This window comes from Sitophilus oryzae, unplaced genomic scaffold, assembly GCF_002938485.1.
Source record: "Sitophilus oryzae breed Bouriz unplaced genomic scaffold, Soryzae_2.0 scaffold_130_pilon_pilon, whole genome shotgun sequence".
NCBI classification, from domain to species: Eukaryota; Metazoa; Arthropoda; class Insecta; order Coleoptera; family Curculionidae; genus Sitophilus; species Sitophilus oryzae.
In genome coordinates this window covers 1,114,400-1,136,765 of record NW_022145960.1, presented here as the reverse complement: position 1 = coordinate 1,136,765, position 22,366 = coordinate 1,114,400, and the positions used below count along the sequence as shown (strand labels likewise).

The following is a 22,366-nucleotide window of genomic DNA, read 5'->3' as shown; positions in this document are numbered from 1 at the left end:
GTTGGTTATTGGCATGTTATTTAAAAGCAGCACAAGTTCAGTTTCCGTGTAGTTTATCAAAATATCACGATGCAAAGCAAAATTATCTCGTAAAATTAAGTTAAATAAAATAAGAGCCGTTTAGCAGTAGCTAAATAAATAAATATAGAGTATATTATAATTTTCGAAAGCTCATAACAAGACAAATAAAATAAAAAATAATATATAGAGTGTCCTGTTTAAAAAAAAGAACATAAGTTTGAGTCATTTTTCGAAATAGACACTTTCGTCACTGCCATTCTACCTGAAAAACGAGACACGAGCGGTGGGTAAGTACTCAATAGGTAGAACAAAACAAAATCAGGGTATCCGGTATATACCTGTACATTTAGATGAACAGTAATTTTATAAAAGGTATTTCCAACGACCGCATAGTAAATACCCTGTATAATACCAGTAATATCAGGAATTCGAGTATATCTACAATATTTCTTATATATATATTGTAGATATTATATATTGGTATATTTCTATTCCCGGTATTATACCGGGTATTTACTATGCGGTCGTCGGAAACTCATATATATATAAACGGGATTTGGTTTAAGTATTTAATACTCATTTCCAACTACAGCCTATTGCTGCCTTCCCGTTACCCTACGCCACACATCTCGATTTAGAGCGTCATCAGCTTCTAGGTTACGAGCTTCCATTGCTTCCGTAACCGTTCCGTTCCAGGATTTTCTAGGTCTACCTCTCTTTCTTCTGCCCTGGGGAGCCCATTGAAAAACTCTTTTTGGCCACCTGTTCTCCGGCATACGCAGAACGTGTCCAAACCATTTTAAGCTGGATTTTTCGATTCGATCCAGTACTGTCTCCTCCGATGCATTCATGATACGCCTGACCTCGATGTTTGTCTTTTTTTCCATTGGCTTGATATACCTGCGCTTCTTCTAAGGTAGTCCATTTCAACAACTTCGATTTTGCGTTTCGCGTCTGCACTCAGAGTCCATAGCTCTGAACCATAGCAAAGAACTGACTCCACCAATGTTCTTCCAAGTCTCTTTTTAGTTGTTGCAGATAAGTTTCGGTCCCACCAGAGGCTGTTAAGACATCCAATAACTTGTTTGCTCTTCTGAATTCGGGTTTGTATTTCTTCTTTGCCCAAACCCTCGTTGTTGATAGTAGCACCCAGGTATTTAAATTTGTCTACTTGTTGAATCTGGACGTTATCATTAATGAAGACTTCAAAACGAGCGTTGGAATTGACAGCTAAGTATTCGGTCTTCTTTAGACTAACCTGAAGTCCCCATTTGTTGTATTCTTGATAAAGCCTCTTAGTCATGAACTCTAGATCGTATGAGTCCTGCGCAATCACGACCTGATCGTCTGCAAAGCTCAGGGTAAATAGTGTGTTGTCCCCAATGGGTATTCCCATACCTTGACATTTCGTCTTCCATTCCCTAAGTGCTACTTCGACGTAAGCGTTGAAGATCAGAGGAGATAAGCTGCATCCTTGTCGCAACCCTTTTGTGGTGTTAATTGGATTAGATAGCCTGTGTCCTATCTTAACGTACGATTCATTTTCTTTATATAGCTCTTTTATTATATTAAGCAAAGGTCTATCTACTTCTAAGATATTCAAGACTTCCAATATCCGAACTCTCGTCGGAAACTCCTTTTATTAAAATTAAGATGTTCATATTCTACAGGTATATACATATATATCCAGATTTTATTTATCTACAAATTGGGTACTTACCCACCGCCCATCACTGACCCTTTTCACCTTTTCGATAAGTTATAAGATAATCGAGATACAAAGGTTATCGAAAAATGCAAAAATTTCTACTAATTAAAAAATACAAAGTAAAAGAAAGAAATAACTTTGAACTAAGAAGGCTAGGATAAATATGTGTGTAGCATATTTAGTTTCATAATAAGTAGAACAATGATGTGAAAACAGCATCTTTATATCTCTACTCATACACCAGAAACCCCATAAAACATACGAAAAAGGGACATCCGCGACATCCTGTACATCTAGCAATCGCCAGTCGATATAAAAATAATTCACACACAATAGTCTAAAAAATGGAACAAAAAAACAATATTCTCTTCATATTTGTGAAAAAATGCATGTACATATTTATGTAATCGTAGCGACAAAAATAAAAAAATTGAAATAGTGTGCCTTTACAAAAATATCTGAAGAAATGGGGATTGACATCATTAACGTTTAATTAGTATGTCATATTTCATGGTTTCGATATAAATTACATAATAAACTTTACTCTATTGTTGACTCGCCTTGTACATTCATACTGATATACCTTGTACATGATACTGAAATATTCGGATTTATTAAAAAAATATATTATTAAAATTCAATTTTTATTTTTGACACGACAAAGAATTGCAGTTTTATAAAATAAAAATTATATGCCTTTCGGATTTTTTAAAAAAATTAGAGGTTACTAGATATTTCGTATTAAACATGTAGCTGCTATATTAAAAATATTTTGTAGTGTGTTGTTGCATAATTGACTAATTTCCAAGCATCGAATGGACGAAGGAAGGAAGCGAAGGGACGAAGGAACGCGAGGAAGTAACACGAGGAAGTAAGGCGAGGAAGGGACGAAGGAGCGAAGTGTGAGTATGGGGCTTTACCGTTGATTGAAAGTTTTCTTCAATCAACGGTTCTACCTCTATTATCAGCCAATATTCACCTCTATTCATTTAATAGGTTTGAAATAAAACACTAGCTCAGAACATTTTATCACATTTTTCATTTACTTTACAATCTACAATAGATTATAATAATAACATTATTAACAACTCTAGTAAATAAAATTTTAAGAACATTAATTTTTAACATTTCAGTAATAATTAATAATAAGTACTATCGTTATAAAACTATGTACATTACTAATGAATCACACATTTAGAGTAGTTACATATTTCTTTCGTTACTCAATATAAGTATTCATTTTTTTCTAATAATGTGATCAATAATTACAATACCTTAAAGTATATTAAAGCAGAAAATACCTATTTATTTTAATTGTACATTTGTAGGAACATAACGTAAAAACTTATATAAATAAATAGTTAATTATTATTTCTTATTCTAGACAGTTATTTGCGAAGAAACGTTTTGAAGAAAAAATTATATATTGAATTTAAGGTATTGTATTTTGGCTATCGCCTCTACTAGCAATTGAATACACTCTTATTATCGAAAAAATAGCTTCAAACAAGTTACACTGCAAAGGAAAATCTATTTATATTTGTCGACTTCTCGGTCAAAATCTACTTTTGATTACGTACTTTTTTTCTAAAAAAAATAATTTGTTACCCTTTTAATGCCACGTCTGCAAGACATTTTTCCAAATACCTCCCTTTAGGGTCAGGACAATAAAGTGCCTTTGAACATAGGCAGGTATTTAAAAAGGCATGTAAGAATACAGGGCGAGAAAAAATATCTTGCAGATCGTAGCGTTAGATGCGATTTTAAATTTATTTATCTAGCTTATCATGGATCTGAATTTTGAGTATTCAGTATTTACGGACCTTTACCCATTAGTTTTATCGATAAAGTCCTATTTACACTTATTAATATCTGAACTAATTGTAACATGAGGCCATATATTACTTCTTTAACGGAATGATTTCAAAGTATCTTCTGCCAAGACTAATATAAAATCTGACAGAGAAAAAAACGATCAAAGATGTATAGGAAGCAATGTTTTATTGTTTGCCATTATTTATATCATATTCTAACAATGCTAATTATTTTAAAATTTTAGGTTTCAGCTTCACACTATTATTACAATGTTGATTTTTTGGTGAAATGCTGCTTTAATAAAGCTTTAAAAAAGCTTTAATATAGTCTGTTGCATCGACGACCTGGACATTAGAAATCCCATGTCAATTTTAAAAATGACGAATAAGTTTTTCCCATTTTATTTTACAAAAATATATTTGAAACTTTTTAAAGAATTCTTTAAAATCAAGCATTTTGAATAGTTAATACAAATTCGTTCTTGAGTTATGAGAGATAAAAAAATGCTTAATTAATCAAAAAAATAATCCGGTCCTGATTACAATAACAAACAAGCCACCTTCAACTTTCATGTTTTAACGTTAAGTTGATTTTATTGTTGCCAAATTTAAAAGAAATCATTTTTTTAAAGTCATATTGATTGTATACGTGCAAAATATAATTTGTAATGAACTAAATATGATGTTGGAATATGAAAACCAAATAAATACCAGAATACTTGGAGAAATAGTCGAAAAGCATCGTACCACTGCTTAGCGAATTTGAGGAAGCATAATTTTAAGTCATTTAAATATTCCGAACATCAAGAATTATTGGACAGGGATGAAGAACGTAGAATAAATTTGATCCATTTTTTAATTATTAACAAGTTCTCTTAATTTTGTGAATTGTTTAGCGTTTAATAAACAAATTTTCGTTTTGAAGTAGTTTGTTTACTTATCTACGAACATATTTGATTTATAAAATATCCCCGTATTTTTACAGCGTACTTTTTGTAACTTTTCATAGAACTGAGAATATTTTTGACAGATCTCTGTAGAGGAAAGTCATAATCATGCCTAGGAAACTCTTATGGAAATGACAGGTTGTAGCCGATAGTCCATTACTAGATGCACGAGGGGGCGCAATTACAACAACATTTTACAAAATTTAAATTTTTACCTGTTTTTACCTGGCTTTTACGGTCAAATGTAAAATTTAACCTGTCAACAGTTGTCAATTTATATTTTATTTTGGCCGTTATCCGTAGATCGTGTTTTAAATTTGTTTTTGATTTGTATACGGCTCTGTTCTTGTGTTTTTTCATATTTTTTTAACTGTAGACAATGTTTTTTAAGTTTTGTGTTGCTGACTGTATTACTGGTAGTAGAGAAACCGATAACCGAAGTTTCTCTTCCTTTGAGATTGTTAATTAATTGTAAAATAGGTTACCCTAATTGTTATAGATCTAGATAGATTTTATTATCATAATCTTCTGTATTGTTTTTGTTATTATATACAGTTCAATAAAGATGGTTTCTTATAGTTTTTTTTGTGTTTTTGTTATAGCCCCTTTGCCATTTAAACTTAAATCCATTTATTCGAGTAAATTGGTGGTTTCTTGAATCAATTTGAATAAATAGAAAAATGTGAAAAAAATAGAAACCAACCATTTTAAATTTATGTTTTATTTCGTTACTAGACCCACGAGATGGCGCCACCGCTCGGTCCGGACGAAATGTATTGAGTTTCCTATCTATTTTATATAATAGCATCTTAGCTCTGGGTCATAGTAGATTTGTTATATTGTGACATAACTTGTGATTGTTAAGTTTATTTGACCAGGACCGTATTATATTAAATTTTAGCCTAATTTAGTACTTTTTGTATCTCTCATAACTCCAGAACGAATTCGTATAAACCATTCAAAATGAACACTTTCCTTCATTTTAAGGAGTTATTTAAAAAGTTTCCAATACATTTTTCTGTAAAATGAAATGGGAAAAACTTATTCATCATTTTTAAAATTTGCATGGCATTTCCTATGTCCAGGTCTGCGATGCAACACACGGTATATAAATTATTCTCTTTGAAAGTCAACTGTTTTAGAAGAAGAACTTAACAGCATGTTACAAAATAATATGATAATATACATTATAGTAAATATTATGTATATTTTAGTTTTCCATTTCTATTCAATAAATTTTAAAAAATAAAATATAATAAAAGCAAAATAAAAAGGTGTTAAATATCCTACTAAAGTGTTTTTTTCTCTGTCATATGTCATATTGTGAGATGAAAACGATACACACGTTTGTTGACCTAAATCCTATACCAGTCGATCAAATTGATGCAACACACGTCCATTTTAACTAATAGAACTGCATATTATGACACCACAACAAAGCTACTTTAATCATTCCATTTATTATTGCAAAGCAATAATATTTTCGCCCTAGATTACAGATATTTAACAACAATTTGTTTATAGGCCAATTTCATATGGCCTTTACACAGTAATGCTGAATTTTTGGGATTATTTGCATGCGAATATTTTTTTCTTTCGTATTTTCATTAATTTCCTTTTATTGGTAACCAAACCAAACCAAACCAAACCAAACCAAACTTGTTATACTCGGAGTAAAAATGTCTTTTTGTGCCTCGCCTGTATGTCTTGTTAAAACCTCGGACAAACCTAAATCTCCTCAAACCTAATAAGCTTCGCCACGAAGGTTTACTCCGAAAACGATCTAATTCATTATTATTATTTTGCCTCGGTAAGACCAAATTATGGACATAACACACCATAAGGCTGCAATCCTATTGAGCGGCCATATTACGATCACGCTTCGTATGTGTTCGATCAGTGATCATGAGCCAAACCCTTTTTCCACAAAGAAACAAGATTATTCACTATTCTTCTGCATATGATAAATTGCTTGGTAAATCTCGACAAGATGTCAGATTCACTGGTACTGATGATACTAGACTGGTATTATTGAATACTTTTTATTTCTTTTAATCAGTATTAATACCTACGCAAGAATCTTAGGTTCTAATTATTATTATTTGTTTTTCTTAACATGCTAATGGCCGTTGTGATCTCCGACAAAAATATTTTTAAATTTATTATCACTCAATAAAAAGAAAAATATTTCTTCATTAAGTTGTTATTTAAATTATTCATTCTGTTTTCTCTTTGTACCATGTCAAACTTATCCAAATGTTTCCAATATCAGTGACCAAATGCTTCACAATCTTTAAGAAAGTTATTCTTTATCCAGTCAAGTCCACTATCAGACACTAATTTTGTCTTCCTCCTAGCCCTCTAACCTCTTCTATAGCTCTTTCATGTAAATTTGCAACTATTCAATATCTCTCTTACCATTAATGGATATTTTTTAATTCTCTTAATCAATATTAAACCTACGCAGGAACCGTAGGTTCTAATTATATTGTAAACCGTAGTTTTGTAACATCAAGCAACGACCATTGTAAATCCGACAAAAATATTTTTAAATTTATTAACTGTTTAATTCTTTTTTCTCGTTGGACCACGTCAAACCAATCCAAATGTTTGCAAAATCAGTGACAAAATGCTTCTCAATCTGTAAGATATTTACCAACCCAACCCTTTAGAGACAAGCTTTGTATTGCTCCTAGTCCTCCATCTTCTTTAGCCCGTTCATGTGAATGGCAGTAGTTATTCAATATATTCCTTCTATATTCTATATATTCCTTCTGTTAACATCTGCGCCAAGTAGGCTTTTTTACTTTAAGTCTTGTAAGCAGTCTGTCTACTACCTCGTCCCTTCCTTCAACTTTTCATTTTTTTGTCGAAATTCATTGGTTTAGAATCTACTTTTTGGCATTATGCAACATTTCAGATCATATGTAACCTGGAGAACAATCTCATTTTTGGAAAATTGGTTTGGGCTCATATATACTTCATCGTCAATACTGCTCATATTAATTACTCCGTGAAGTTTGTGAATTTTAAGTGAACCAGTCCCCCAGAAGAAAGATTATTATACGTTACGATCTTCTTATTCTTATACAAATCATGGAATAATTAGTAACAATTTTAAATAAATCGACTTCAAGTTTAAACATTTCAAGATAGTTTCGCAAATCTAATTTAGCTTTAGTATCGAAATCGACACATTATTCCACGATCATACACGTACTAATTTACCTACACCTACAACATATATAAATATAATATAAGATACTTTATATGTGCTTATATACGTTATACAATACGAAAATTTATTGGATTATAGATTGTAACATTTTTTTTGCAAACGGACACGGTTGGTCTGCACCAATCTTCAACCGTTGTCTCGTTTCGTTTTTCTGATTTTTTTTGTCACAGCTAAGTAATACAGTTTAGGTTATACACTATAACGTTTACGTACGACAAATATATGGTTATTTTTAAGTTGTGCATATTAAGTAGTATATTAACGCTAAAAACATTTATATGTAGTGTCGATTTCGGTTAAATCGATTAAATCGAAACCAAAAAATCGAGTAACTGACGTCGGGTACGACTTGGGCTCAAAAATTAGTCGATACCCAGGTATTAGTCGATTTTATGATCTGATTATTGTAGTACTGCCTTTAAATTCTTTAATTTTACCAGATAAAAGCCTAGTTATAAGAACAACTCCTTTATAAAGACATTTAAAATATTTTTTAAGTTTCTGATACCTCTCAATATCTTAAGGCTGCCATTCACTAGGCGATAAACGAGCAATCCGATCGAGCGATCTAGTCGCTTTCGATCAAATTGTCGAGAGATCTCCAGGTTAGTGCGTCATTTCAATCAAATTGAAAGCGATATTGTGGTTGCCAAACAATCTTTTGATTTACACTGCGGAAGGTGAACCGTGTTGCGATTACCAGCAATTTAAAGAGGTTTTACGAGCATCGCTCAATCAGTGGACGTCGGCAACCGGGTTGCTCAACTATTTTTATTATTTAGTACGCGTACGCGAAAGATCTCCAGGTTAGTGCGCCATTTCAATCAAATTGAGAGCGATATTGTGGTTGCCAAGCAATCTTTTGATTTACAGAGTGCGGAAGGTGAATCGGGTTGCGATTACCAGCAATTTAAAGCGGTTGTACGAGGATCGCCCAATCAGTGGACGTCGGCTTGCTGGACCGGGTTGCTCAACTATTTTTATTATTTAGTACGCGAACAGGAGAATGTCGGAAATTGTCGATTAATTTCCAGAAAAATTGATTGACAACCAAATTGCTTGAATGTCGCCTTATAAATGGTCGGTTCCAAGCTACCAAATTTCCAAGAAATTTAGAAGCAATTTTATCCCTCAACTTGTTTGCTACAAAATCGCCCAGTGAATGGGGGCCTTTATAACAAAAAGGTTGAGACAAGAGAGATCCTTAATGTCTAACTTATTCATTACTATGTAAACCAGGCTTTTAACCTTATATTTTAATAATGTTTCTTAAAACTTTAAACTTGAACTCGCTTATTTTGCCGAATGATCTAAAAAAGTTAAAGGTGTTTTAAATAGGCTAATAAAGAGATTCTGGGTTTATTGTATTATTTACTTATTTAGTATACTAAAATGCATGTAGTTAAATGAAATATTACAATGCAAATAATCCTTTTTGTTGTAACACCCATTTTCAGTATTATTACACAACAGATTTATATTAAAACATCGCATTAAATTTATCTATCATTAAAGAATGTTTACGTCAATCATACTGTAGCTGGCAACATATCATGTTTTAACACCTTAGCTATAGAAATATTATCTGCAAATTAAATATTTTGGAAGTTGGAGCTCAAATTAAACCGTTATAGAAAATTGTAGGTGCGTATACCAAGGCGTTTTTCTATTGCAAACAATTTGTATAGATGTACCGGGTGGCCAACTAAGAATGGACGCCGCGCCGGCTGTATCACAGAAACTGCTTTGAGAAAAAAACTGTAATAAATAAATCGACCAAGAAAAATTGCTGGAAATTATTATTAAGTTCGAAAAATATCCGCTAGGAGGCGCATCTGTGATTAGTCAAAAATATGCAGGTGAAAAGGTATTGCTGTTGTAATCAATGGGAAATTTGTAATTTTTTTGATAGGTATAACGTTTGTTGCTCTATCTCAAAAAATAAAGTGGTGGGGAAAGGATAAACTTGCTTTTATTAAAATAAGGATAACTCTGGTTCAGGTTAGCCAATTTAAACAAACTAGCACTCGTTTAAAAGAGCTTTTCCTTCTAATAACCTACAGTACAAATCTTCTTTCCATATATTTTTTCGTGGTAGCTAGAGGGCGCTATTTGACATTGTAACAGATTTGGTTTGTTTTTTTGGGTAAATTGGAAAGTTGCGGTTTGCGTTGATATTTTGGAAATTTTGTGCTCTATTTAACAGTGTAAAACAAAATATAACCTGCTTTTTCTTTTTTTATGCAAAAGCGCAATATCTGTTACGATGTCAGACAGCGCCCTCTAGCTAGCACAAAAAAATCTATGGAAACAAAATTTATACTGGAGATCATTAGGGAAGAAAAGCTATTTTTAACGAGCCCTAGTTTGTTTAAATTGGGTAATCCAAACCAGAGTTTTAATAAAAGCAAGTTTAACCTTCCCCCACCACTTTATTTTATGAGATAGAGCAAAATACGCTATACAAAAATAAATACAAATTTTCCATTGATTGCAATAGCAATATTTAAAATACCTCTTCACCTGCATATTTTTGAGAAAAAATCTGTTTTCTGATAGGTCATCACAGATGCGCCCCCTATCAGACATTTTTATAACTTGAAAGTAATTTCCAGCGATTTCTCTTGGCCGATTTACTTATTACAATTTTCCACCAAAGATATAGGTACGATAAGTTTCTAAGATACAGCTAGCGTCCATTCTTAATTGGACACCCTGTACATCTACACAAAACTGTCTGATACTAATATAGTGATATAAGATTTAGAAGAGTGTATGACTTTAAAGAAGATATTAGACAGTTAAAGCACGGCCAAAGACGTAGATGTAAACGTATCGTTTGACATATACGCTTGCGCAGTGAGAAATTCACTTGCGTTTACGGATACGTGATACGTATCTTTACGTGCCTTTACGTACATGCAAAACGCAAACTTATCGAGCCGAAGGAGTTTCGATTTTCACCCGAATGATGCCGAACGTACAAATTCGCAAACAACTCATTTCCACAAATGGCTAGTAATTAAGTTATTTCATAAATTTTGGGGCCAGTGTAACAGAACTGGGCCTATTTTATTACAATAAATTAGTATGAAAATATTAAGCATCATAAACTCATTTTGAAATCTATTTAATTAAATGCTAGTTCGTAGCCAAAATTCATAATATGAGGATTCTAAAAGATTGAATCTGAATAAATAATCATAAAACTGTGTCAGTTTTCCAATATTTTTTATTACTAAGAGCATTTTAAGTTGTAAGGACTACTTTCTGTAATAAAATAATTTCCATTTATAATTTTCTTTATTTTTCGATATTACTTTTATAAATTTAATGTGGAATCAATGGAAAAGAGGTATCCATTTCAGTTTTAAAATTAAGTAAATTGTTTTACAAAATAATTTAGAATTACAAATGTACCATTTGCGTTAGGTACGTCAAAATACTTGTTGTAACTCTTGTTTACACAACAACGCAACGGCAGACGTAACGTAGGTTTCTGCGTTACGTGTCGAGAGATACGTATACGTATTGTGCCTTACTTTAACTTTTTATTGTGTTATCAGATATGTAGCATCTCAGGTTGCTGTGTTAGAAGCAAAATGGCTCTTCAATGCTCATTTTAATAATTAAATACTATTATAATTTGCTAGACATACCTTAAATTTTCTAGGGCTTACTTGAGCAGGGTTTTTGTAAATGTTCTTTATAAAATTACTTTTTACAACCAAATAAAACATTTATAAATTATTTTCAATATTTGGACAATTAACTAGTTCCGATTGGTGTAATACTATCGCAAATTTCAGCCTAATCTATGTTTCGTAGGTTTTGAAATATCACTGCTTTCAATAACTACCGGTGTGCGAGTAAAAAACATACTAAAAAATAGTTTTTTTTTTATTTAACAGTCCGAAATAGTAATATTAAAATATTGTGTTTTCGCTTTTTCGTCATTTCCGCAGCGATATATCAAAATCCAAATGACATTTTATCCGTTTCCCAAACAACAAGCATTAAAACATTATAACCTACTCTTCATTCACTTTCTTCACCTAAGCTAAATAATTTACAGCCATACATATATGGCCCGGTGACTACTGTGATGATCCACAGTTAGAGGTATCCTAGGGTGGCGTACGTTTTGACGAACGGTGTGTCGACCTTACAACTTTCTCTGAAAGGAAACGAATTGTAGGTCCTCCACCCTTTTCACACCCTTCTGGATTACCTCCTACTTGAAGACTTTAAAGTTTATTTAGGAATTGCCGATCAATTGGAGAGGATCACTTAATGGAATATTAGTTATGAAAATTATTGACATGTATACATATAAATATCTGGATTTTCCGGATGACTTTAACACATCAGTCAGATATACATACAGTGATATTTTCCCCGATTCGTTGGTAATTTCGAGATCCAGAGGGAAAAGGGAAATTTTAATCCAAAATAAAAAAAAACAAATTCGTGGGAAATTCTAAATTCATGTATTATTCGTAAAAAATAGTTATCGTATAAGCATTTCTAGTCGCAAAGTGAGTAAATTCAAACTAGCATTACCGCAACTAAATACATATCTTCGGTTGGTATCAGACATTATTCTTATACCTCCATTCCGCGAATACATGGTGAATTTTTCTATGGAAGGTGTATTTCGATCCCAGGAACACCTGTGAGGGTTTTTTCGCAAAAAATATTGAAATGTATAATTCGAAATTTGTTTGATACATTTTTAAAATTTTCTGTTAAAAACATAATATCTGTATTATGTTGACGACCGGGTGCGTCAAAGGTGGCTCAGCCCTATAACTTTTTTATTACTATTATTACATAAGTAATAATTGGTCTTATTTTTGTATTTTTATTGTACTTTAAATCAAATTAAAACTTGATCCAAAAAGTTATACAGGGTAGGACAAAATTAATATTGAAATATTGATTGGTCATCTTTAAAAGCATGTTACTCTCTTATTTTAAATGGAACACCCAGTATATTATTCCGATATGCAATGGAGAATTCATGTCTTTTCAAAAAAAACTATTAAGGTTGCCTACCCCTCAAACAAAGATTTTCCTAAATATTTTCATATACATGATTTGATCCGAGTAGATCTTTATTATTTGATAAAATCTAGGTGTCTATGATATGTCTGACGTTACTTCAACATAGCTGTCTAATTAGTCAAACTTTAACAACTGTATCAGTTAAAACAAAAAAAAACTCAGAAATATGCCGAAAATGCAAACTTATTCTACAGCAGAGAGAATTGATATGATTCTATTAGTTTTTTAATAGAATACTTAAATGCTCCTGATTTTATCTAGTTTGGTTTTTTTACGGGGATATGTTAAAGATAGTGCCTACAAAACTAGTGTCGACAACATGAGAGAAATTATTGTAGCTGCTTTTCGAGGTAGAACTCCACATAAATGCCTTTTAAAATGAAAAGATCCTTTTAAAAAGACAATCATTTTATGCAGTTAACAGGAAAGGAAGCCTTTTGAGCATTTGATTTAATCTAGCTATTTTTTGTCGCATAATTATAGGTTTATATCCAGTTTTAATTCTGTAATAATTAAAATATGTTTTAAACATGTATCTTTTTATTACCCTTGAGTATTTTACTCTACAATCTTTAATTTTTGTTAAATTAACAAAAGGTATTTGTTGTTTGTTAAATTAACAAAAGATAGATTTTTTCAAATAACAAAGATTTACTGACGCAAAATCATAAAAATTAAAATACCTGGGAAAAGCTTTGTCTGAGGGGTAGGCAACCTTAATAATATTTTGAAGATATATAAATTCCCCATTGAACAACGAAAAAGTATACTGGGTGTTCCATTTAAAATAAAGGACTTGTATAAAGTAACTTATTGGCTTTTAAAAGTGACTAATGTTTCATATTAATTTTATCTCACCCTGTATAACTTTTCTGGTCTAATTTAAATTTGGTTTAACATACAATGGTTACTGTAATTAAATATCAGGCTATACAGGGTCAACTAAAATTTAGATAGCTGTTATCGAAATTTAAAATTTACTCTTCATTTTCACAAAATGTGAAATATGTCAAAATCCTTAGATTTTAGGTATATGCTTCTTTAATAGAACTCTTTTATTTTTTTCCTAGAATTCGAAAATCAATTAATATATAAGGTGTTCCATTAGAAAAAACACAACTTTGATGTGTAACTTTTTTTGGGGACACCCTGTATAATTCTATATATTTTTATAAAATGCTTTCAGTTAACCTACATATGCTGCCAAAATTTCATTTCGATATAAACTACCGTTCTCCTTGGAGCTTCCGAGGCATATGAGAGGCGCCACCCTGTATAAAGTTTTGCCAACTTTCTGAAATAGAATTTTCCCACGAAGATGGTCAAAATTTCCAGTTTTTTTATCTAAAAATTCCCACGAGTTCTTAAATCCAATATATCGGGTGCGTCTCGAAAATGGCTCACCCCTATAAGTTTTTTATTTTTTCAAACAAAAAAACGATATTTGCTGTGTTAGTATATGACATAAATTAAGATTGATTAAAGTATTCAATTGTTTTTGGTCGGTCCCTGTTTCACCGGAAATGACTACAAATTTTCATTTTTAAATGACGTCCTCGGTATTTTTTTACTTTATTCGATAGAAAATGACACTCTGAATATAATGACATGTCATATGTCAACTTTTGACATTTTCGCATATGGTTTATTTGAAATTGTAACATGTGGTTCATAACGAAAATTTGACTCGAAATACCAAGTGTGTGGTACCAAATTATTCGTAAAAAAATGCCTTTTCCAAATATGCTATATTTCCAGATGAGTCACCCTTGTTCCATTTGAAAAAATTGAGATATGATTAAAAATACGATTTGGGCATCTCTTAAACGGCCATAGGACAAGACACGAAAAACACTAGACGATCAAGTCTATTTTTCCTAGGCTTCTTAATTAAAAATTAGTGTTTTTAACACAGCTATGATGGCACTCTAGATTGAAATTTCAAATATGATTTTTCTTTAAGTGGAAATGTCAAAATTTGACATATGATATGTCATCTATTCAGAGTGTCATTTATCCAATGAATAAAACAGAAATATGCTGAGGGTGCCATTTAAAAATCAAAAGTTGTAGTCGTTTCCGGGAAACAGGAACCGACCAAAAGCAATTGAATACGCCAATCAATACTAATTTATGTCATATACTAACATATGAAATATCGTTTTTTCATCGGAAAAAAAGTTATAGGGGTGAGCGTAGCCACGAAATATATATGAATTCACCTAATACGCACAACAGCATAATTTTTGGATTATGTCATTACAAGAAAAGAAATGGAAAAAATTGTGGCTAAAATTTTTATGAAATGATTTAGAAAAGACTTTAGGCTATATCTTATACGAGACAACATCATGTCAAGTAGAAGCTCTACTGTTCAACCCACTATATAGTCAAGAACAAACAAAATCAGGCAGGTAAAGTACTATTAGCATGCTTCAGAATGAGGTTACCCGTAAATTTTGTATTTAAACCCTTACTATTTAATTAAAACTAACTAATACCTGTCTGTTTTGCGAGTGTCAGAATATGCCACTTCTGACATTTTTTATAATTCTCCTCAAAATGTTTAAAAAACAATAACTACTATTAATCAATACCAGTTTTTGAATGTTTTTGACATGGTCGAATTGCCAGAGTATTATCTCGATCATCTTACACGTTAAAATAAAAAAAAATAATTAAAATCTTACACTGAAAAGGAGATAATTCTTTTTTCTTCAGATATTGGTCTTCGATTTGCTGATAAAACAACTGACTTGCAAATTAAACCTTATCTATCTTTAAGGACAACGATAATTTAACACTTTTAGTGATCCCCTCCGCATGATCGGCAACGTACTTACTCGTCCTCCCACGGACAAACATCGTTGCTTTTGGCCTCGTCGCCTTCACCCGTTTCCGATTTGCGCTTCTTCGTCTCCTCCTTTCCCTGGGCCTTGCCGTGTTCCTCCTCGGCCGCTATTTCCGAGGGGGGCATCTCGCTGGCCGGAGACTCGCTATCCGGTTCCGCCAGGGGCGCCTTGGCCTCCCCTTTGCTGGGGCCGGCTAAAGGGGAAACCGGCTCGGATTGGCTGAGGCCTGCCGTGCCGGCCGTGGATAGCTCTAGAATGAATAAAATATAACCATATATAGTCATTGAACGATGATATAGTCACTGAACGAAAATGCCGAAATGCTATATTTGCAGATGATACTGCAATTCTATCCACTGCAGACAAAAATACCAAGTTAACCGAAAAGTTACAAACTGTCGACAGTTTAAATTGAACGAAAAAAAAAATCAGTGCATATCGATTTCACTAATAAACGAATCGACTAAAAGCCAGTATATACAGTTCACCACATACTACACGGAGTTTTGTAGCAAAAAGTCCAGACTTTTTTAATTAGATTTTTACAAAATGTAAGTTTTGGATCCGTTGAAGGACTATTTCCTATAGCCTATGAACGGGCCTATCCTATATTATATTTCCTATAAACAATATATATACAATAATTTTTTATATTTTTACAAAATACAGAGTGTTCCAAATAAATAAAAAAATATCAAAGTTACATTTTTTGAATAAAACACCCTGTATATTAATACATTTTTAGTTTCTACGATTAAAATAAAGGTAAATTTGATTGAGATTTATCACACTTAAACCTTACCGTTTTTGAAATATTTTCAATTTTGTGAAATTGCAGTAAAAATTTTAATGCTTTATTTCTGCAAGGGTATATTATAAGTAAAAGTTTTTAATACTATAAATATTTACTAAAGTTTATTTATTGATCAGTTATTGTGATGCAATAATAAGAATAGTATTATTCTTCATACAGAGTGTGTAAAAATTTATTTTAAATAATGTCTTGCTTTAAACGGCAATAAATTGTTTAACTTAAATGGAATATCCTCTATATTTTAGGAGAATTAGATGCACAATTCAATTGTATATCAAACTGTATTATACCATTTTTTACCATTTGCTCGTAGAAAATGCCTTTTCTTATAATTTAGACCTCATTTATCACTCTCAGACAAATGTCAATAACCATGGAATATTGACATTTTAGATTGTTTTTAAAGCAAAAAATGTATAAAATGTACAGGTACTAAGAACGATAATATTAATAGCTCATTTGCATACAAAAAGAAAACTATTTAAATCTCATTAAAAGAGTATACAATTAATAAAATATACCACAATTATTTCCGCCCAAATATTAATTAATTATGTAATCAAGTATGTACTTAATTGTGTTAGTTAATGCTGTTGCGGACCCGTGTGGACTTGTCCTAAAGTGACTAATATGCCCGCCCCCATTCGGGAGCGAGTGGAATAGTCTGGAAAAACAGAGAACGGCGCAGCGACCAGACGTAAACAGAAAATTCGAGTAAGATCTACACTGTGTGTTGCTCTCATACATAAACCGTCTTGATGGCTTAGTTAGAAGACTGAAATGAACAAAACCATTTGAACTGATTTGAACTAGTGTAGTGAAAAGTGTTACTACAGCCCAGTGCATTCTAACATAGTGCTCCAACAGAACTGACAAAACCAAAATTACTATCATAGAATTAAAATTAATTAATTAATTAGTGTTTTGTATTTAACCGTAGCAAACTAAGTCAAAAACAAATATGTAGCTTATTAATGAAATTTTACTAGATTGCTATACTAAATTGCCCAAGGGTGATTAAGAAAAGTAAGTCATTGAAAAATATACCTGAAATTTAATTTAAAAAAGGTTGGAGAAATGAAAAAATATTTATTGATTTAGATTCTTAAAAAAGTATTTTAGATTAGTTAAAAAGTTTTAAAACAGTGGAAAAGCAGATGTAGAGGCATGGACATACCAATAAGTGAAGATTCTTTCTTATACACTTTGCAATTCGCTGACGACTAGATTATTTGTTCACGAGACAAAGACGACTTGGAATATATGACACGCAAACTTAAAGATTAATACCAAGTTTGGGGACTGGAGATGAACATGACAAAAACTAAATATCTTGTCACGTTTTTAGTTCGTTACATGTCTTTTTTATATATGATATATATGATGTCTGGCGTATCGTCATCGGATTCCGTATCGTTCAAGCCTGATAATTTATTTGGCACGCTTGGCGTAATTTTTACGTTCCCTAGTCGCCAACCCTGTTATCGTTTGACACAACCCTGTTATCGCTCTCAGGAGGCGCTGTCAACATCGCTTCTGTCAACTCTCTCCGTGCTTAACCTCACTTTGTTTTGCCGCTCTGTTGTATCCCGGCTTTTAGAAATGGTGATTATTTAAATCTTGCTGTATAATTTGAATCAGCTGCTATTTCAAACTAACAGGGTAGAGTTTTGGATGTCCCAACTTAAATTGTATTTGTATTTTGCTGGCACGTTGGCGTCCCTTTTCTTTTGTCCTCCAGAATGTTACATGGAAGAAAGGACAGTTTTTTTGTTTATTATTGAGCCCTCGGAAGTAATTCGAGGGTCCAAGGTACGGACTATTTACAAGGTACGGGCATTATCCAAGGTCCTAGTAGTATCCAAGGTACGGGTAGTGTTCCCCTGTACCGTTATCTTATGGACGGACTGTGTCCAAGGTTATGGTCCAAGGTGATGGTCCAGGTTACGGACATTATCCCAGGTCCTAGTAGTGTTCCAAAGTACGGGTAGTGTCCCCATATTGCCACAGTATGAATACAGCGTAAGCCCCATGCTGCGTCGCTCCCATTTCTAAGCCCAGTCAGTAGCTACGGTTCTATTGATTCATGGTGTCTTCATTCTGGCCCCTTTTGTTGTTTTGGCCAACAGGATCGACGACAGACAGTACAGAGATGCGAGATCACCTCACGCTGCTACTGTTTGAAGCAAGATTACATAAAGAACAGCTAAGTGTAGATTTAAGTTCTAGTTTTACATTTAACATTTAAAACATTTTCAGTCTTAAACAATAACGTACATCTTAAGTAATATCGTACAGACTATGTTTAATGGTTAGATTGTTAAGAACATTCATGTCGATAATATTATTTAAAATATGATTTAGATCTTAGGTTTCATTACATTACGTCTTGTAATGGTATTACTTTCATAGATATTTAGTACAACTCTTAACACCATTTTTCTTGACATATAACCACTATATATTTATTAGAATTCTACAATGTCATGTACCAGCAAAGAACATCATGAAATATAGTCATTAGTTTTAAGTAATATACAACTGTGTTTTCTTTCTCTGTACATGCCTGGCGCCCAATATCATGTATTTCTTTTGTTTATTGTTATTAATTAGTTTTCTTTCCAGTGAAATACCTTATCTACGACTGCTCTCCGATGAAAAGCTGCCGTTCGCAGTGGTAGTTGTTTAAAAAACGCTACAATCTTTGCGTTGGATCGGATCAAACAACAATACAACTGGATAATGATTATATAAACGTGGACTGGACTGAACTCACACGAACTGTATCGAGCTGCACAGGACAGACAGTGTTTCGCCGCGATTGTTGCCAACCTTCATTAGAAGATGGTACTATAAGAAGAAGAATGATGATATACAAACATGTAACGAATACAAATACTTAAGAGCATTACTTTCGATAAATCCGAGAAAGACGACAACAAAATAAGCTCGATAACAATAGGCAAGAAATGCAATAATATGCCTAAATAACATACTCTGGAGTAACAAAATAGGTAAAGACATAAAACTAAGGATATATGTTATAATCAAGAGCAATCTGTTATTTGGGAGGAGGTTATTTACATGAAGGTTAACGGAGAATAACGTCAGAAAATTACTGGCGGTAGAAATGGACAGAAGATTCATTACAAACATCAAGGCCGTATAGGTACGAAACTTGATTTCTACTCTGCGCTCGTCAGCTCTGGGTCTCGTCTACTCAGCTGCTGAATACTGTGCATACCGGTATGGCTCAATAGTCCACATGTCCACAAAATAGACGCACAACTCAATAATACAATGAGAGTGCTGATGTTATTAAACCCACAGAATGGCTTTCAGTACTAAGTCACATCCACCCCAAGCCTCGCCGCATAAACGCTCTGTCTGGAAATTAACTACAACAGATGCGAAGAACACCGAATTACGCGTTCAGGTTTCTGTGACCTTCAGAAAGTTCATAGACAATCGCATCAATGTATAGTTTGGGTTATTATTTGTTTGGGTGAAAATAATCTGCACCAATATGTTATCGAGGCATACAAAGGTCCACAGACTTCGAGACATACGAATAATAAACGTCGTTGTTTCATTTTTGTGTATGTTATTTACAAATCTATATTTTAATTTTTGTGTTATGTTTAGACAAAAAAATCGCCGTCGTTTTAATTCGACAAAAAAATTCCGACGGTGATTTTTTTTGCGACTTAATCATAGTACCACCCCCATAGCATACACCTATCTACGCCCCTGTCTGCAAGGGTATATTATAAGTAAAAGTTTTTAATACTATAAATATTTACTAAAGTTTATTTATTGATCAGTTATTGTGATGCAATAATAAGAATAGTATTATTCTTCATACAGAGTGTGTAAAAATTTATATTAAATAATGTCTTGCTTTAAACGGCAATAAATTGTTTAACTTTGCACACTTGTTTTAGATGCACAATTCAACTGTATATCAAATTGTATTATACCATTTTTTACCATTTGCTCGTAGAAAATGCCTTTTCTTATAATTTAGACCTCATTTATCATTCTCAGACAAATGTCAATAACTATGGAATATTGACATTTTAGATTGTTTTTAAAGCAAAAAATGTACAAAATGTACAGGTACTAGGAACGATAATATTAATAGCTCATTTGTATACAAAAAGAAAACTATTTAAATCTCATTAAAAGAGTATACAATTAATTAAATATACCACAATTATTTCCGCCCAAATATTAATTAATTATGTAATCAAGTATGTACTTAATTGTGTTAGTTAATACTGTTGCGGACCCGTGTGGACTTGTCCTAAAGTGACTAATATGCCCGCCCCCATTCGAGAGCGAGTGGAATAGTCTGGAAAAACAGAGAACGGCGCGGCGACCAGACGTAAACAGAAAATTCGAGTAAGATCTACACTGTGTGTTTCTCTCATATATAAACCGTCTTGATGGCTTAGTTAGAAGACTGAAAGGAACAAAACCATTTGAACTGATTTGAATTAGTGTAATGAAAAGTGTTACTACAGCCCCAGTGCATTCTAACATAGTGCTCCAACAGAACTGACAAAACCAAAATTACTATCATAGAATTAAAATTAATTAATTAATTAGTGTTTTGTATTTAACCGTAGCAAATTAAGTCAAAAACAAATAGCTTATTAATGAAATTTTACTAGATTGCTATACTAAATTGCCCTAGGGTGATTAAGTAAAGTAAGTCATTGAAAAATATACCAGAAATTTAATTTAAAAAAGGTTGGAGAAATGGAAAAATATTTATTGATTTAGATTCTTAAAAAAGTATTTTAGATTAGTTAAAAAGTTTTAAAACAGTGGAAAAGCAGATGTAGAGGCATGGACATACCAATAAGTGAAGATTCTTTCTTACACACTTTGCAATTCGCTGACGACTAGATTATTTGTTCAGGAGACAAAGACGACTTGGAATATATGACACGCAAACTTAAAGATTAATACCAAGTTTTGGGACTGGAGATGAACATGACAAAAACTAAATATCTTTGCGTTGGATCGGATCAAACAGCAATACAACTGGATAATGATTATATAAACGTGGACTGGACTGAACTCACACGAACTGTATCGAGCTGCACAGGACAGACAGTGCTTCGCCGCGATTGTTGCCAACCTTCATTAGAAGATGGTACTATAAGAAGAAGAATGATTATATACAAAAATGAAACGAATACAAATACTTAAGAGCATTACTTTCGATAAATCCGGGAAAGACGACAACAAAATAAGCTCGATAACAGTAAGGCAAGAAATGAAATAAAATGCCTAATTAACATACTCTGAAGAAGTAACGAAATAGGTAAAGACAGAAAACTAAGGATTTATGATGTTATAATCAAGAGCAATCTGTTATTTGGGAGGAGGTTATTTACATGAAGGTTAACGGAGAATAACGTCAGAAAATTACTGGCGGTAGAAATGGACGCCATAAGAAGATTCATTACAAACATCAAGGCCGTATAGAGTACGAAACTGCTTCTACTCTGCGCTCGTCAGCTCTGGGTCTCGTCTACTCAGCTGCTGAATACTGTGCATACCGATATGGCTCAATAGTCCACATGTCCACAAAATAGACGCACAGCTCAATAATACAATGAGAATGATTGCTGATGTTATTAAACCCACAGAATGGCTTTCAGTACTAAGTCACATCCCACCCCCAAGTCTGCGCCGCATAAACGCTCTGTCACAAATTAACTACAACAGATGCGAAAGAACACCGAATTACGCGTTCAGGTTTCTGTGACCTTCAGAAAGAGTTCATAGACAATCCGCATCAATGTATAGTTTGGGTTATTATTTGTTTGGGTGAAAATAATCTGCACCAATATGTTATCGAGGCATACAAAAAGGTCCACAGACTTCGAGA

At 32.6% G+C, this 22,366-nt stretch overlaps 1 protein-coding gene and 1 long non-coding RNA gene across 2 annotated transcripts in view; one reads left to right on the top strand and one right to left on the bottom strand.

Moving 5' to 3' along the window:
• The window catches only part of LOC115874974, a 239,486-nt gene that overhangs the window by 26,863 nt on the left and 190,257 nt on the right, over positions 1–22,366 (top strand). The gene's annotated exons all lie outside the window — the stretch shown is intronic.
• Positions 3,992–22,366, bottom strand: part of LOC115874968 — a gene marked incomplete in the record, with an annotated part of 636,162 nt that continues 617,787 nt past the window's right edge. Inside the window, 2 exon segments of the mRNA XM_030890274.1 lie at positions 3,992–11,905; positions 15,639–15,897. Of these exon segments, the coding sequence (XP_030746134.1) occupies positions 11,845–11,905; positions 15,639–15,897 (320 nt within the window).